This window comes from Salvelinus alpinus, chromosome 21 (assembly GCF_045679555.1).
Source record: "Salvelinus alpinus chromosome 21, SLU_Salpinus.1, whole genome shotgun sequence".
Taxonomy (NCBI): domain Eukaryota; kingdom Metazoa; phylum Chordata; class Actinopteri; order Salmoniformes; family Salmonidae; genus Salvelinus; species Salvelinus alpinus.
This window is the reverse complement of record NC_092106.1, coordinates 3313743-3332820: the sequence shown is the minus strand read 5'-3', so window position 1 is coordinate 3332820 and position 19078 is coordinate 3313743. Positions and strand designations below refer to the sequence as shown.

The 19078-nt window shown below is 43.3% G+C and overlaps 1 protein-coding gene and 1 long non-coding RNA gene across 8 annotated transcripts in view; one reads left to right on the top strand and one right to left on the bottom strand.

Moving 5' to 3' along the window:
* Positions 1-19078, top strand: part of LOC139547629 (dedicator of cytokinesis protein 10-like) — a 176329-nt gene that overhangs the window by 86037 nt on the left and 71214 nt on the right. For all 7 annotated transcript variants that reach the window (XM_071356591.1, XM_071356590.1, XM_071356595.1 and 4 more), the window contains exons 5-11: positions 8515-8587; positions 9152-9274; positions 10992-11126; positions 12105-12303; positions 17028-17113; positions 18168-18251; positions 18528-18686. In XM_071356591.1, coding sequence (XP_071212692.1) covers positions 8515-8587; positions 9152-9274; positions 10992-11126; positions 12105-12303; positions 17028-17113; positions 18168-18251; positions 18528-18686 — 859 coding nt within the window. The remainder of the gene's footprint in view (positions 1-8514; positions 8588-9151; positions 9275-10991; positions 11127-12104; positions 12304-17027; positions 17114-18167; positions 18252-18527; positions 18687-19078) is intronic.
* On the bottom strand, positions 83-1335 carry LOC139547636 (uncharacterized). Its single transcript, XR_011669566.1, has 3 exons — positions 1109-1335; positions 810-914; positions 83-701 (listed from the first exon to the last, which is right to left on the bottom strand). It is a non-coding gene; the product is annotated as an uncharacterized lncRNA (long non-coding RNA).

Sequence of the window (19078 nt, the reverse complement as noted above, 5' to 3'; positions counted from 1 at the left end):
TATTGTAAGTCTTGATACAATTAATAATGTTGAACTAACAAATACCATCACAAACACCTTATGAAACAGCTGTGAAAACCAATCTAGTAATATTTTTTATTTAAATACATAACCATTGATATTTTTTTGGTACGCGTGTCAATTTACTTTCAGATTTTTTGTACACTCACATGGCAATCATAGACTGAAATACAGAATTATGGTGTGTGGAATAGAGAGGTGTGTCTTGTGTGGATAGGAGGTTCTGCCTGTCACTTGTTTTTCAACATGTAGTGGACTCAGAGGGAAACTCCAAAGTCCAGGCGCTGCTGACCTCTTTGTTCTGAGTGTTCGCAGTGCTAGTGTTTTTAGCTAATCTGTGCAACCCACATTATGTGCCCAGTATGATAGTTGTCTTGCTCTTTCTTAGCAGATAATGACAACTTGACAATAACAGTAGCTGATGTAATGAAACGTTGGAGGGTGGTTGATAATGGTAGTGGATCCATGTCTGGGTGTTAGGCAGAACCCCTAGGTCCTGGAGAACAGTTGACCCCAGCTAGGAGCGAAAGAGCACCAAGCTATCCCGGGTCTCGCCTTCCTTTCGTCCTTCTTCTAAACCAAGTAATTCACCCAGATGTCGAAGCACTAGGTCCCCTTGATTCTTCTCAGGTGGCTCTCCTTTTTCTCCTGCGCCCTGTCCATGTTCAGTCTCACCTTGACTGATAATAGAAATAAATGCAATTTATATTTCATATTATTACAAATACATCTCTTATATATCTCTTGGAAGGCCAGAAAATAAATTAACAGTGGACAATAATTTTTACCTGGTCAAAAACCTCAACAATCTCAGTCCGTGCTTGAAGGTGGTCTTCGAAGGCGTTCTGATCTGGTTCGACAACTTCCACCACATCAGGTGAAATATCAGTGACCTCAAAGTACATTATACAAAAACAGCAAAATTAAAACTCTAGGTCAATCCCAAAAAATGTATACACAATAATGTTATATACACAATTGCATTGTTTACATCAGTTAACTGCTGTGGCTCCCCTCCATATAGCAGGCGATAGAGTGAATACTCTGGAGGCCTGGACACTGCTGTGTGGTGTGCAAAGATAATTACCATCAGATTGTCCTTCCACCATTCCTGGTACCCGTCAAGGAACTTTCCCATGGCAGTCCCGTTGGTCCGTTCATCCAAACGGGGAGTCACCATACATCTACACATTCGCATTATATATATAAAACTCACTGTACTATCAGTGTCAATTTCGAAGAAAAAAAAATCTAAATTACTGGACGACTATGCAAAACAATGCTACAACCATTACATCAAGCTGACATTGACTAAAACCAACTAGGCTAAAGCTAACTACTATAGCTCTTAGCCAAGCTAAATTTGGTTAGCATCAAGCTAGCGAACTGTTAAACACAATTTTTTTACAAATATTAACACTAACACATTTTATCGTGACATCGCATATTTACATATATTACCTAAAGTAAACTGAGTCTTTGTTCATAGAAAGTAAAACAAATTGCATCTAAAACGTTGAAAAGAAAAGTACAGAAAGTTTGGACGCCATGTTGATCCTTTCTCGTTCATGTAAACCATTAGCAACCAGTCATTCTCCATAATGAAGACGAAATGTTAAATATCTCACTAACTCACTTCATTGACTTCGCAGCTCCCCTAGCAGCAGTAATTATATACATACATTCAATGCAAATACCTGGGAGGCAAAATAAACGAAATAAAACATAAAAAATATGACCATACATGTATCACAAACACATGGCATATGCTTGAGTACCACCTTGACATCTCTGATCTGCTTGCCTCAATAAATTAATGCTAGAACCAGTGTTGCCAACTAATTTTCAGGGTAAGTTGCTAGAGGCAGGTTGATTTGTTGCTAAAAGTTGCTAAATGACGTTGTGATGTCGTTGCGTGTTGTGATGTTGTGATGTCGATGTCGTTGCGATCATTACGTAGAATACACAATAACGTTACTCAAATTGACTGGCCATCTCGTGCATTTTAGCGTTTGAGTCACTTTTCAAAAGTTGCTCAAAGTTCAAAATACATTTTTAAAAGTAGCTACATTTGTTGCTAGGTGCTGTTTGACAAAATAGTTGACAGGGTAGTCTGAAAAGTTGGTAAATCTAGCAACAAAATTGCTAAATTGACATCACTGACTAGAACATTAGTAGCCAGGATTAGGTATTTCAAATCTAATCAAACTTTATTTGTCACATGCGCCGAATACAAGTGTAGACCTTACCGTGAAATGCTTACTTACAAGCCCTTAACCAACAGTGCAGTTCAAGAAGAGTTTAAGAAAATATATACCAAATAAACTAAAGTAAAAAATCGAATAAAAAATTATAAAAAGTAACATAATAACATAACAATAACGAAACTATATACAGGGGTACACTGTTTTGAGGCGGACTTGCCTATTTATTTTTTTAAACGGTACCGAGTCAGTGTGCGGGGGTACAGGTTAGTTGAGGTAATTTGTACATGTAGGTAGGGGTGAAGTGACTATGCATAGATAATAAACAGCGAGTAGAAGCTTTGTACAAATAAATGGAGAGGGGGTCAATGTAGCAGCAGTGTATCTAGTCTCCTAATAATTGCATAACTGTGCAAGTTAGACAAGTCATCTTTTGTTTGCATGTTTTTTTTATTGAACCTTTATTTTACTAGGCAAGTCTGTTAAGAACAAATTCTTATTTACAATGACGACCTACCCCGGCCAAACCCAAGCCCGGACGACGCTGGGCCAATTGTGCGCTGCCCTATGGGACTCCCAATCACGGCCGGCTGTGATACAGCCTGGAAACAAACCAGGGTCTGTAGTGATGCCTCTAGCACTGAGATGCAGTGTCTTAGATAGCTGCGCCACTCGGGAGTCCCAAGCATGTTTTTTGTTGTTGGTCCTGTCAATGTTGAGTGAACACACATGCCTCAGCACACACAGGTTACTTTGCCTGCTTGCAAATGTGTGCTAAAAGTGGGGATGTTTCATAGTATTTCTGATTATCTTAACTCACCACCACTAATTAACTTTATTTTCAACAGATATCCACAGAACCACGACTGCAATATAGGCCTACACTCAGATAAAAAGGTGTTATCTACGAACTAATTGGATTATTCTGCTGTCCCCATAGGAGAACCCTTTTTGGTTCCAGGAAGAACCCCTTCTGTGTCTAGGTAGAACCCTTTTGGGCTCCATTCCACAGAGGGTTCTATATAGAACCAAAAAGACTTCTACCTGGAACCAAAAAGTTCTCTCCTTTGGTGACAGCCAAAGAACTAGAGGTCGATCGATTATGATTTTTCAACGCCGATACCGATTATTGGAGGACCAAAAAAAGCCGAAACCGATTTATCGGCCGAATTTTATTTATTTATATATATATATATATTGTAATAATGACAATTACAACAATACTGAATGAACACTTATTTTAACTTAATATAATACATCAATAAAATCAATTTAGCCTCAAATAAATAATGAAACATGTTCAATTTGGTTTAAATAATGCAAAAACAAAGTGTTGGAGAAGAAAGTAAAAGTGCAATATGTGCCATGTAGGAAAGCTAATGTTTAAGTTCCTTGCTCAGAACATGAGAACATATGAAAGCTGGTGGTTCCTTTTAACATGAGTCTTCAATATTTCCAGGTAAGAAGTTTTAGGTTGTAGTTATTATAGGAATTATAGGACTATTTCTCTCTATACGATTTGTATTTCATATACCTTTGACTATTGGATGTTCTTATAGGCACTTTAGTATTGCCAGTGTAACAATATAGCTTCCGTCCCTCTCCTCGCCCCTACCTGGGCTCGAACCAGGAACACATCAACAACAGCCACCTTCGAAGCAGCGTTACCCATGTGTAACGAATGTGAAATGGCTAGCTAGTTAGCGGTGGTGCGCGCTAATAGCCTTTCAATCGGTGACGTCACTTGCTCTGAGACCTTGAAGTAGTAGTTCCCCTTGCTCTGCAAGGGCCGCGGCCTTTGTGGAGCGATGGGTAACGATGCTTCGTGGGTGTCAGTTGTTGATGTGTGCAGAAGGTCCCTGGTTTGCGCCCTAGTCGGGGCGAGGGGACGGACGTAAAGTTAAACTGTTACATTGATGCTGTTGACCCGGATCACTGGTTGCTGCGGAAAAGGAGGAGGTCGAAAGGGGGGTGAGTGTAACGGATGTGAAATGGCTAGCTAGTTAGCGGTGGTGCGCGCTAATAGCCTTTCAATCGGTGACGTCACTTGCTCTGAGACCTTGAAGTAGTAGTTCCCCTTGCTCTGCAGGGGCCGCGGCCTTTGTGGAGCGATGGGTAACGATGCTTCGTGGGTGACTGTTGTTGATGTGTGCAGAGGGTCCCTGGTTCGTGCCCGGGTCGGGGCGAGGGGACGGACTAAAGTTAAACTGTTACACATGCAGAGCAAGGGGAACAACAACTCCAAGTCTCAGAGCAAGTGACGTTTGAAACGCTATTAGCGCGCACCCCGCTAACTAGCTAGCCATTTCACATCGGTTACACCAGCCTAAACTCGGGAGTTGATAGGCTTGAAGTCATAAACAGCTCAATGCTTGAAGCATTGCGAAGAGCTGCTGGCAAAACGCACGAAAGTGCTGTTTGAATGAATGCTTACGAGGCTGCTGGTGCCTACCATCTCTGTCAGACTGCTCTATCAAATAATAGACTTAATTATAACATAATAACACAGAAATACGAGCCTTAGGTCATTAATATGGTCGAATCCGGCAAACTATCATCTCAAAAACAAAACTTTTATTCTTTCAGTGAAATACGGAACCGTTCCGTATTTTATCTAACGGGTGGCATCCATAAGTCTAAATATTCCTGTTACATTGCACAACCTTCAATGTTATGTCATAATTACGTAAACTTCTGGCAAATTAGTTCGCAACGAGCCAGGCGGCCCAAACTGTTGCATATACCCTGACTTTGCGTGCAATGAACGCAAGAGAAGTGACACAATTTCACCTGGTTAATATTGCCTGCTAACCTGAATTTCTTTTAGCTAAATATGCAGGTTTAAAAATATATACTTCTGTGTATTAATTTTAAGAAAGGCATTGATGTTTATGGTTAGGTACAGTCGTGCAACGATTGTGCTTTTTTCGCAAATGCGCGTTTGTTAAATCATCCCCAGTTTGGTGAAGTTGGCTGTCTTTGTTAGGAAGAAATAGTCTTCACACAGTTCGCAACGAGCCAGGCGGCCCAAACTGCTGCATATACCATGACTCTGTTGCAAGAGAAGTGACACCATTTCCCTAGTTAAAAGAAATTCATGTTAGCAGGCAATGTTAACTAAATATGCAGGTTTAAAAATATATACTTGTGTATTGATTTTAAGAAAGGCATTGATGTTTATGGTTAGGTACACGTTGGAGCAACGACAGTCCTTTTTCGCGAATGCGCACTGCATCGATTATATGCAACGCAGGACATGCTAGATAAACTAGTAATATCATCAACCATGTGTAGTTAACTAGTGATTATGATTGATTGTTTTTTATAAGATAAGTTTAATGCTAGCTAGCAACTTACCTTGGCTTCTTACTGCATTCGCGTAACAGGCAGGCTTCTCGTGGAGTGCAATGTAAAGCAGGTGGTTAGAGCGTTGGACTTGTTAACTGTAAGGTTGCAAGATTGAATCCCCGAGCTGACAAGGTAAAAATCTGCCGTTCTGCCCCTGAACAAGGCAGTTAACCCACCGTTCCTAGGCCGTCATTGAAAATAAGAATGTGTTCTTAACTGACTTGCCTAGTTAAATAAAGTTTTTTTTTAAATTCAGCCAAAGCATATTGCTTTCTCACATTTTAGGCATCCAGCTGAGGCCTTGGATGGATCATGTTACACTGAGATGGGCACAGGGGTATATGTACAATCATTTTTAGTAGTTGAACAGGAGAAGAGGATGTGGTTACTTGTGGAGGGAGAGCAGTGAGGGTGGTGGTTGAGCACCTGCAGTGAAGCTGGTTGGCTGGCTCGTCACATCTTGACTAAAAGAAAGAGATTTAGAAATTAGCTTCGCTCAGGTCATTGTGGAATGATAACCTACTTCTGGTGGCCTGGATTGGATGGAAGCATTGCGATGAAAGCGAAAACATGTTCCTCATGTCAGAAGGTTCGCAAAGTACATCAACGTTCACCTCTTCATCCGTGGGATTGACCGGAAGAGGCGTGGCAACTCATACACATGGACTTCACAGTTCCATTCAAAGACGGAATGTTTCTCATGGTAGTGGATGCTCAAAGTAAGTGGCCAGAGCTTGTCATCTTGAGGTCTACTACTGCAGGGAAGACCATTGAGATGCTTGGAGGTGTTTAGTTGGTTCGGATCGCCACTCCAACTCGTTAGCAACAACGGACCGCAGCTACTGTCCCAAGAATTGGCTACAATCCTACAGGTGAATGGCGTACAGCACATCAGGTCTGCACCATATCATCCATCTACCAACGTGCTGGCGGAGAGGATCATACAGACCATGAAATATTAAAAGCGTCTCAGGATCAAGGGACACTGCACCCAATGCTTGAACAGCTTCCTAGTATCCTACAGGAAGACACCTCACACAACCACCAAGGCTTCGCCTGCATCGCTACTCATGAAGAGATAGCTACACACAAGCTTCGACCTACTCAAACCTCCGAAAGCAAATGAGACAATACTACAGTTTACTATAGTACTTACTATATAATTCTGTAATAAACTGTAGTATACTGTAGAATATTATACTACACACTGTAGTATTTCTCGATCCTAGTAGTACTTAGTATAGCATTTTGTAGTATACTGTAGAATACTGTTGTAAATACTAAAGTATTATCCACAAAAACACTGTAAATACTACAGAAATGTCTGCAAAACCACTTCCATCCGCAAAAACACAATTGTTTTAGCTATAGTAAATACTACAGCATTTAATTTGCTATACCCTGCACATTCCCCTCCCCCATATCCCAATTTGTGCCACCCGTAAGTGAGAAACCTACATGCCCAGTATAGACCATATATTGTGTTCCCTACAGGTTATAGAAAAGAGCAGAAGCTCTGAACTACGTTCAGAACCCAGTCCTTACCTACCTGTTATGGAAAATGTGCTCTTTTAGTATTTCTCCAGTATGTTTCCTCAAGGACAAAGACCACCACTTCTATATCAAAGATAATTAAACGGAAACACTTTAGTAAATACTACAGTAATGTCCCTAAAAACTACAGTATACTATAGTCTGCAAAAACACTACAGTAAAACCTACAGTATACTACAGTTCACAAAACCAATGCAGTTATTACTATAGTATACTCCAGTAAATACTACAGTATTCACTTTTGTGTTTTTGCGGACTTCAGTCCCCACAAGACCACAGTGAATACTACAGTAAAGTCTGCAAAAACACTACAGTGAATACTATAGTATTCATACCATAGTATACACTATAGTATTTTTTTCATGTGGGATGTCAACAGGAGAGCTAAGTCAAACGTCGTGAACAAAGAGCAAGGAACTACCTTGGCTAGGAACTACCTCAACGGACCAAAGTGGGTTCCTGCTACAGTCATTGCTCAGATTGGTCCTGTGTCCTACACTGTCCAGACTGCAGAGGACTGTTGTTCATAATTGAAACTATTTGTGTAAAGGGGGAGGAGATGTTGTATATAAAGGTTGTACCTCCGTACATACCTTAGTTGTATGTAGTAGTACTTAGGTACCGTACCTACCTTAGTTGTATGTAGTAGTACTTAGGTACCGTACCTACCTTAGTTGTATGTAGTAGTACTTAGGTACCGTACCTACCTTAGTTGTGTGTAGTAGTACTTAGGTACCGTACCTACCTTAGTTGTATGTAGTAGTACTTAGGTACCGTACCTATCTTAGTTGTGTGTAGTAGTACTTAGGTACCGTACCTACCTTAGTTGTGTGTAGTAGTACTTAGGTACCGTACCTACCTTAGTTGTGTGTAGTAGTACTTAGGTACCGTACCTACCTTAGTTGTGTGTAGTAGTACTTAGGTACCGTACCTACCTTAGTTGTATGTAGTAGTACTTAGGTACCGTACCTACCTTAGTTGTATGTAGTAGTACTTAGGTACCGTACCTACCTTAGTTGTATGTAGTAGTAGTACTTAGTTGTTTGTAGTAGTACTTAGGTACCGTACCTACCTTAGTTGTATGCGCAAAGCGTCATGGGTGTTGAATGTTGAACTGATCAGTGGTGGGAAAAGTACTCAATTGTAATACTTGAGTAAAAGTAAAGATAACAGAACAGAAAATGACTCAATTAAAGTGAAAGTCACCGAGTACGACTTCAGTATTTTTACCTAGTTACTTTACACCACTGGAACTGGTCCCCGTCTCACGTTCCATCATTATTGAATTGTTATAAAGACGTGGTTATGAAGCCCACGAGACATGTTAATCACATACATTGCCAAAGCAAACATAAAGAAACATATCAAATCTCTCTCTCCCTCACAGGAAGCTGTACAAGGCGGAGAAGTTGCCCTCCCACTCCTTTGAGATTGACCATGAGGACGTGGACAAGGATGAGGTCAGGCCTGTTTTCATGGATCATATTCCCTTTAAATGCACTACTTTTGAACAGGGCCCATATGGCTCTGGTCAATAGCATTGCACTATGTAGGGAATAGGGTGTCATTCGGGACGTAGCCTGAGTATGATGAATAGTCAGAGGCCATTGATTAGCCCTACTGTTAAACTGTCATAATGCACGTCTGCTCGCATATTTCTACTCTGTTGTTTTTGGTCGAGGTCCATTGAGTACAAGCTTAATTCAATTGAATTCAACTGAGCCAGAATCAATGGCTCTCCAAAAACAATATCCTCTATGGCTCATCCAGGTTCGGCTCTGTTACAGCAGGTGTATGTTCATGACAAATTAGGCATCATAGAATGAAACGGAAGAAGAAAGTATTATATTGTATCTCGATGACATATTTAGACCTTGGTTATTGAGACATAGTTGTGCACCCTTTGTAGTGCACTACTTTTGACCAGAGCCCTATAAAGTTAGTGCGTTTCATAGAGAGTAGTTTGCCACGTGGGATGTACCCATCGAGGCTGATTTTAAAGATGCCTGTTTTGGTTTTTGCAGGACACAACGTCTTTGTCCTCGTCTAAAGGAGGGGGAGGAGGAGGAGGGATCGGTGTGTTCCGATCGGGATGGCTCTATAAAGGGAACTTCAACAGCACTGTCAACAACAGCATCACTGTTCGGGTGAGGAAGTGTGCCACAGACTCCCCCACAATACCCCCCCCCCCCCCTCTCAATTAAATTCAAAGGGCTTTATTGGCATGGGAAACATACACTATATATTGAAAGTATGTGGACACCCCTTCAAATGAGTGGATTTGGCTATTTCAGCCACACCCGTTGCTGACAGGTGTAGACAATCGAGCACACAGCCTTGCAATCTCCATAGACAAACATTGGCAGTAGAATGGCCTTACTGAAGAGCTCAGTGACTTTCAATGTGGCACCATCATAGGATGGTGTAAAGCTCGCTGCCATGGGACTCTGAACCCGTAGAAACTCGTTCTTTGGAGTGATGAATCACATGTCACCATCTGAAAGTCCGACGTGCGAATCTGGGTTTGGCGGATGCCAGGAAAACGCTACCTGCCCCAATGCATAGTGCCAACTGTAAAGTTTATTGGAGGAGGAATAATGGTCTGGGGCTGTTTTTCATGGTTTGGGCTAGGCTCCTTAGTTCCAGTTATGAGAAATCTTAACGCTACAGCATACAATGACATTCTAGACGATTCTGTGCTTCCAACTTTGGGGCAACAGTTTGGGGAAGGCCTTTTCCTGTTTCAGCATGACAATGCCCCTGTGCACAAATTGAGGTAAATACAGAAATGGTTTGTTGAGACCGGTGTGAAAGAACATGACTGGCCTGCACAGAGCCCTGACCTCAACCCCATCGAACCCTTTTGGGATGAATTGGAACGCCGACTGCGAGCAATATCGGTGCCCGACCTCACTAATGCTCTTGTGGTTAAATGGAAGCAAATCCCCGCAGCAATGTTCCAACATCTAGTGGAAAGCCTTCCCAGAAGAGTGGAAGCTGTTATAGCAGACCAACTCCATGTTAATGCCCATGATTTTGGAATGAGATGTTTGACGAGCAGGTGTTCACATACTTGTTGTAGTGTATGTTTACATTGCCAAAGCAAGTGAAATAGATTACAAACAAAAGATACATTTTCAAATTCTTTGTGGTTCTGTCTCTCGTGCTCTCTCTATGATGCCTGTCTTCCTCTCGCTCTACCTCTTGCTCTCTCTGTCTCTCTCTCTGTCTCTGATGCCTGTACTCCTCTCTTCTCCACCATCTTTTTTTTACCTCGTCGTAGGACTTTTTCCTACTACATTCCTCTTTCTCTCACACACACACTCTCACACACACACACATTTCTTGACTCTCTCTTCTCTCTATCGTCTCACTCTTTTCCTGGTCTCCCTGTCAGCCTCTCCCTCCCATTCTGTCTTCTGAAAAAGCAGACTCTTAGTCAGACCGGCCCTGCAGGGTCCTGGCACTTTTTTATGACCTCATCAGTCCCCTGTGGCTTTAAGTTATGGCCTGTCTCTTCTAAAGAGACTCTGTGTTAATGTAGAGTACCACTGGCCCAGGGCATGTCCAATTTACTGTCACACGGGTTACATATTCAGTGGTTGCGTCCCAAATGGCACCCTGTTCCCTATGTATTGCACTACAACTTACCTTTATACAGAGCCCTACCCATAGGGCCCTGGTCAAAAGTAGTGCACTTTATAGGGAATAGGGTGCCATTTGGGACAGAACCTCAGATCACGTACTGTAGTGACACGTTCAGTGATGAACGGAGGGTGTTATTGTCTGGGTTAGGGTGACTACGTCTTTATTGCCTGTAATTGATTTTGATGGGGTTGTATTTTTATTTTGATGTCCTTGTAGTCGTTCAAGAGGAGGTACTTCCAGCTGACACAGCTGACTGATAACTCCTACATCATGAACTTTTACAAAGATGAAAAGATCTCCAAAGAACCCAAGGGCTGCATCTTCCTGGACTCGTGTACCGGTGTGGTTCAGGTGGGTAGACGATGATGGAGTCCCAATAGACTGTGAAATTAGATTTGCACACACATTCGGGCACACACACACACGTGCGCATGCACAAATACATACACACACCACACATATAGATTGACACACTTGCTAGCTGTAGAACGCCACTGGCACACATTAAAACCAGTTCCCTATAGACTATCCAATCGAGGAGCTCGGAGTGTTGCAACTTTCCCTAGCTAAGACTCTTGAGAGGAAATAAACTGAACAAAAATATAAACGCAACACTCCGAGTAAAGTGTTGTGTTGGTAAAGTGAAGTAAAGTGTTGGTCCCATGTTTCATGAGCAGAAAAACAAAATCCTAGAAATGTTTCATACGCTCTAAAATATTATTTCTCTCACAGATTTGTTTACAACCCTGTTTGTGAGCAGTTCTCCTTTGCCAAGATAATCCATCCACCTGACAGGTGTGGCATATCAAGAAGCTGATTAAACAGCTGAGGAGTATTTCTGTCTGTACTAAAGCCCTTTTGTGGGGGAAAACTCATCCTGATTGGCTGGGCATGGCTCCCCAGTGGGCGGGCCTATGCCCTCCCAGGCCCACCCATGGCTGCACCCTTGCTTAGTGATGGGAAATCCATAAATTAGGGACTAATTCAAGTATTTTAATTGACTGATTTCTACTGTAACTCAGTAGAAACGTTTTTTCTTCAGTATAGGTGTAGTCAGGTCTATAAATGCAGCAGGAAGGCTACCAAAGAACTCTTAACTGCATCCCAAATGGCACTGAATTTCCTTACATAGTCCACTACTTATGACCAGAGCCCTATGGGTTATTGTAACACAATGTTACAATACGGATACGATACGGTAAGATACGATAGGAGATTTCACAGACGCAGCTAGTCGTGCACCACCCAAATGCACAAAATTCCCTCATTTACTAGACTTGTCTGTCAAAGCACTGTGCGAACTAACACTAACCAAAACACCCCCTGTAGAACAACCGTCTGAGGAAGTACGCCTTTGAGCTGAAGATGAACGAGGTGACGTACTTCGTGCTGGCGGCGGAGAGCGAGCAGGACATGGAGGAGTGGATCAGTACCTTGACCCGGATCCTTCAGATCAGCCCCAACGACGGCCCCACCCCACTGACGCAGCTGGACCGTAAGAATGTAGACCTCATCGACACACGGCATGGTGAGTACTCTGGACCTCCATACAGATTCAGGATCAGCTTCCCCTCCCCCAATCCTAACCGTTACCATTAGTGGGGGAAATGCTAAACTCACCCAAGATCAGTGTCTAGATGCAACTTCACCCTACATCTACTCTGGACCTGGTTCCGGTTTATTTGGACACCGAGTAGTAAAACATTTCGCAACGGATAATGAGAAAAAGTGTTTCTTATTTTGACGGGCCCAGATAGTACCTCACTTCATATTGAACCGTTTTTCTTCCGTGTGCCTACTGAACACGACCCTGATGATGAGAAGAGACACACGCATCGTAACGTGTCCTGAAAACAAGACTTGAAAACAACATCTTAAGGAAGATGTTCCCTGACCGTTTGCTGTCTCCCCCCCAAATTTTTTTTTAATGTAGTATCACTGAGTTTCATAGAAAATAACTTATGGGAGCAGCAAATGCTGAGTGGACATATTCCTCTTTTTTTTCTACTTAGATCCTGACACCCAAGCCTCATAGCCCCAGAGCGGGAGAGGAAAGAGTAGAGGAGAGGAGTTTCGAATATAGATTAGAATATGCCCACCAGAACCCTAGCCTGGTTCCAGATCTGTTTGTGCTGTCTAGCCAACTTCTTATGTATTCGGCTTGACAATGACCATAGGAGTTGGTAAGACAGCACAAACAGACCTGGGACCAGGCTATCATATCCCTCGGGTTGATTACAGAACCATAACAGTGAAATAACATCATACTTAACGAAGTGGCGGAACACATTTGCTGTAGTTGAAGTCTGGTATTCATAATGGCTGTAGGATATTCTGCCATGGCTAAGTTGAGACTTAATGTGCGGTGACTTGATCCTCATTGTTAGTGTTCCAGCAGGAGATTAGACCGGACACAAGGCAAAACACTCCACCTTGGTTTTTATAGCTTAAACGTAGTTATAAAAATAAAAAAATCCTCGGTGTGGAATATAACCAAACAAATTGCACACACCGCCCTGGACCATGGAGAATTGAGGTTGTGAAAACGACTACGAATGACGTAATAGCCGTAGTCATCATGGTTCTGTGTTCACGGTACTAGCATGATGTTAAATCAAGTCCGGTGTACTAACTGACCTGAGCCTTATTAGCCATTAAGCTCCATATAATATCACCTGGAGGTGGTGTGGTGTACAGTTTCATCAGCCGCGCTGGCCGGTGGAGCTCCCAGGGCTAATCCAGAAACGAACAACAAGTCATGCTTAGTTAGTTACTATCCTGGAGTAGGAGTAGTTGGGGCTATTCAACAGTCTGATGATCTGGGGGTAGAAGCTGTTTGCCATTCTGTTAGTTTGAGCCATGATGCTCTTGTATTGCCCGTGTCTGAGTGATGGTGCTCCTGTAGAACACTGTTTGGGCCCTTGGGGACAGGCTTCATTTCTTCAGCCTCCTGACAGTTGTAAAAAACAACATTTTGTTGAATAGGCCTCTTAAAATGAGACCGTAATTAAAATGTTCAACATAGGTATCTTTCAAAATTCTGTAGTATAATGTAAGAAGTCTTAAAAACACTAAAGAAGTAAAGAAAAGGCCTTATTCATCACAGTGTCCATGTGGTTTGACCATTTCAGCTCCTCTGAGATGCAGTGGCGGTTCTGGGGGGGGGGGCAGTGCCCCTGTGACAACAATTTTGGACCCCCTTGTGGCCCTCCTAAATGTGGAGTATGAAATCATTTTTACATAACACATTTTTGCTATCGTTCTTTTTTTAAATCCGTTATGAGACAGTGGCAACGATGATGATTATGAACATGGTCTTTTGCCTGCTAATGCCTGCAATGCAGTGAAGAAAACGATATGACAACAATAACGTCTAATGTAACTGGCCCCTCTAACAGTACAACTGGCCCCAGCTTGGCCCCCCCAGTTGAAATGGTCTAGAACCGCCACTGCTGAGATGTCTAATCGTTTCATTCCGAACAGAACCACTGTTCTGACCAGAAAAATAAAGTTCTGAACCTTTTAAAATAACAGTTCTCTTCTGGAGCAGTATGGATCACTTTTGTTCCCGGTTCCATTTCGGTTCCTTGAAAAATGACTTGTTTTCGGTTCTGTTCCCTGAACCGGTTCCAACCCTTGGGACGAGGTAATGTTGCCGACCTTCACCACCTGGGTGCGGCCTGTCAGGAAGTCCAGGACCCACTTGCATTGGGAGGAGTTCAGTCCCAGGGCTGTGAGCTTTATGGTGAGCTTAGAGAGCACTATGCTATTGAAGGCCGAGCTGTAGTCGATCAACAGCATCCTCACATATGCATTCTTCTGGTCCAGATGGGTGAGGGCAGTGTGCAGTGCAATGGCGATTTCGTCGTCCGTGGATCTGTCGGGACGGTATTCGAATTCGAGGGGGTGGAGTGTGTCAGGGGAGGGAGGAGGTTATGTGGTCTTTGACTCTCGAAGCACTTCAGGATGACGGAAGTGAGTGCTACGGGACGGTAGTCATTCAGTTCAGTTACTTTCCCTTTCTTGAGCACAGAGATGATGGCTAGAGAGAGTTTGAAAATGTCAGGAAACACAACAACTAGCTGGTCTGCACATGCTCTGAGGGCGCGGCTAGGGACGCCATCTGGGCTGCCAGCTTTGCGAGGGTTAACACGTTTGAATGACTTACATTTGATTTATTTATCTTATTTTACCTTTAATTAACTAGGCAAGTCAGTTAAGAACATATTCTTATTTTCAATGACGGCCTAGGAACAGTGGGTTAACTGCCTTGTTCAGGGGCAGAACGACAGATTTTTACCTTGTCAGCTCAGGGATTCGATCTTGCAACCTTTCGGTCCAAGTCCAACGCTCTAACCACTAGAGCGTTGGACTTGAACTTCCTCCTACCGTAAGCACGTAGCCCTTGTTGTCCTCAGGGGCTCTCCTCGGCAGCTCAGAGTCGTTTTGCACGAACCGTGAGAAAAAGGTGTCTAGCTGTCTTTTTGTCATCCGTGATCGTTAGAAACCCCTGCCACATACGCCTCGTATCCGACCCGCTGACTTGCTCCTCCACTTTCTCCCTATACTTGTGTCTCGCCATCTTGATCGATCTTCGTAGGTCGTATTTGTTCTGTTTAACCATGCAATGAGAGAAGAGGTGCAGCATCAGCAGACCTAATACACATTCAGGGCTCTGCACTACTTCTGCTCTTTCTGTCTTTTTCTCTCTCTCTCTCTCTCTCTCTCTCTCTCTCTCTCTCTCTCTCTCTCTCTCTCTCAATTCAATTCAATTCAATTCAAGGGGCTTTATTGGCATGGGAAACATGTGTTAACATTGCCAAAGCAAGTGAGGTAGATAATATACAAAAGTGAAATAAACAATACAAATTAACAGTAAACATTACACATACAGAAGTTTCAAAACAAAAAAGACATTGCAAATGTCATATTATATATATACAGTGTTGTAACAATGTACAAATGGTTAAAGCACACAAGTTAAAATAAATAAGCATAAATATGGGTTGTATTTACAATGGTGTTTGTTCTTCACTGGTTGCCCTTTTCTTGTGGCAACAGGTCACAAATCTTGCTGCTGTGATGGCACACTGTGGAATTTCACCCAGTAGATATGGGAGTTTATCAAAATTGGATTTGTTTTCGAATTCTTTGTGGATCTGTGTAATCTGAGGGAAATATGTCTCTCTAATATGGTCATACATTGGGCAGGAGGTTAGGAAGTGCAGCTCAGTTTCCACCTCATTTTGTGGGCAGTGAGCACATAGCCTGTCTTCTCTTGAGAGCCATGTCTGCCTACGGCGGCCTTTCTCAATAGCAAGGCTATGCTCACTGAGTCTGTACATAGTCAAAGCTTTCCTTAAGTTTGGGTCAGTCACAGTGGTCAGGTATTCTGCCACTGTGTACTCTCTGTTTAGGGCCAAATAGCATTCTAGTTTGCTCTGTTTTTTTGTTAATTCTTTCCAATGTGTCAAGTAATTATCTTTTTGTTTTCTCATGATTTGGTTGGGTCTAATTGTGCTGTTGTCCTGGGGCTCTGTGGGGTGTGTTTGTGTTTGTGAACAGAGCCCTAGGACCAGCTTGCTTAGGGGACTCTTCTCCAGGTTCATCTCTCTGTAGGTGATGGCTTTGTTATGGAAGGTTTGGGAATCGCTTCCTTTTAGGTGGTTGTAGAATTTAATGGCTCTTTTCTGGATTTTGATAATTAGTGGGTATCGGCCTAATTCTGCTCTACATGCATTATCTCTCTCTCTCTCTCTCTCTCTCTCTCTCTCTCTCTCTCTCTCTCTTTCTTTTTCTTTCTTTCTCTATTCCCCCTCCCCCCCCCCTCTCTCTCTCTCCCTCCTACCCACCCACCCCTGAAAGAAAACAGCTGTCTATTTCCATTCCTCTCTTTGTGTGGGGCCTCTTTTACAGTACCACATAAAAGGTTGACCTACACTAGCTGAATGGAGGGATGGTAGTGAAAGGATAAACACATACAGTAAGCTCCATTAGAGGCCAGGGAAGGCCAGTGTGAGAGAGAGAGAGCGCTCCCCTACTCCCCCTCCCCTCCCCTCTCCTCCCCACCTCTACCCCTCTCAGAACACACTCAGGTATGGCGGCTTCCATGACAACAGCCTTGCAGTCTCCCTCTCATTCTATAGCCGTCATTGAAGACCAGTGGAAATGAGCCAATATTAAAAACAAGAATGGTAGACATGAATTTCACCGGAGGTATTGACTGTAACTGTCTGTCTCTTTCCCTACCAGATGTCTGTGATCTGTCTCTAAGCGACGTGTGTTTACCTGAGAATGAAGAGACGACAGAGAGCGGCATCAACCCTGAGCTGGCCAAGGTGGGTGTGTGGAGATGTAATTTGACCCGTAAAAATGATCAATGCTTCTACTTGTATTATGCTAATTTCAAATCAAATTGTATTTGTCACATGCGCCGAATACAACAGGTGTAGGTAGACCTTACAGTGAAATGCTTACTTACAAGCCCTTAACCAACAATGCAGTTTTAAGAAAATAACAACAAAAAAAGGCAACAGACAAGAATAACAAATGATTAAAGAGCAGCAGTAAATAACAATAGCGGGGCTATATACAGGGGGTACCGGTACAGAGTCAATGTCAATGTGTGGGGACACATGTGTCGAGGTAATTGAGGTAATATGTACATGTAGGTAGAGTTATTAAAGTGACTATGCATAGATAATAACAGAGAGTAGCAGCAGCGTTCCATAAGGTGGATGGGGGGGGGGGTGCAATACAAATAGTCTGGGTAGCCTTTTGATTAGCTGTTCAAGAGTTTTATGGCTTGGGGGTAGAAGCTATTTAGGAGCCTTTTGGACCTAGACTTGGTGCTCCGGTACCATTTGCTGTGCGGTAGCAGAGAGAACAGTCTATGACTAGGGTGGCTGGAGTCTTTGACAATTTTTAGGGCCTTCCTCTGACACCGCCTGGTATAGAGGTCCTGGATGGCAGGAAGCTTGGCCCCGGTGATGTACTGGGCCGTACGCACTACCCTCTGTAGTGCCTTGCGTTTGGAGGCCAAGCAGTTGCCATACCAGGCAGTGATGCAACCCGTCAGAATGCTCTCGATGGTGCAACTGTAAAACCTTTTGAGGATCTGATGAACCATGACAAATCTTTTCATTCTCCTGAGGGGGAATAGGTTTTGTTGTGCCCTCTTCACGACTGTCTTGGTGTGCTTTGGACCATGTTAGTTTGTTGGTGATGTGGACGCCAAGGAACTTAAAGCTCTCAACCTGCCCCACTACAGCTCCGTCGATGAGAATGGGGGCGTACTCGGTCCTCCTTTTCCTGTAGTTCTCCTTTAGTACATATTCTGTATATTCTGTATTTTATTTGTGGGGATATCTTCTCTCTTTCTCTCTCTCTCAGTATTTCTCTGAAACTGAGGAGGTGGTCCGATCGGCCAGAAGAGAAGAGAGGCTCAACCTGTTCTCCCTGGACCCTGACACCCCGGTAGGTAGTGTTTAGGGGTTAATAGCCTGACACTCTAGGTACACTATAGGGGTTAACACACCTTGTGCAGAACTGTTGGTGGTACAGCACTGCACATTTCACCTGTCAATTAAGTACTCTTAGGTCAGGGATGGTAATCTCTGTCCCAGGAGGGCCTCTGTGTCTGCAGGCTTCTGGTCCAGACCCGTGCTTACACACCACATTCAACTTCAGCCCACTGCCCACTGATAGTCCAATTGTGTGTCCCTCCTCTGGTGCTGTCTGGTTGTGTGTCAGGTGTTGAGGAGTCCGCGGGAGGAGTACCCTAGGGGTGAGGGCCCCCCAATCCGTCCCTTCGAGGAGAAGCTGGGGAGGAGGCTGATGATCGCCTGTGGATCCCTCAACCTGACGCTGCAGGGCTGCATCAATGAGACCGAGGCTGGTCCTGTCACCAATGTGAGACCCCGTTAAAACCTCAAGTACACCACTACCATCTCATGCTCACTTGCACACGCACAGTTCTCCGCAGCTTAAAGGTAGACTTAGCATGATGACGTTGGAACTAACAGCGCCACAGTTATTGAGATGAGCTCATGCGTTACATAACTGATAGTGCTCAATGGTCTTAACACTTTTCACTCTGTTGTTTACTGTGCCGCGATGGATGATCCTAGATCAGCTATTGAGTGCAGTGGTCACTGGAAAAATGAATAGCGTTACTTTTTTTGAATGATTTGCTTGGTGCAATACGCATTCGCTAACGTGTACGGGAGTAGGAATAAGTGGTTTGAATAGTAATCAACCTGCCTACAAATAGTTTGAAGTACAGTAGAACAACATAGCAAGCA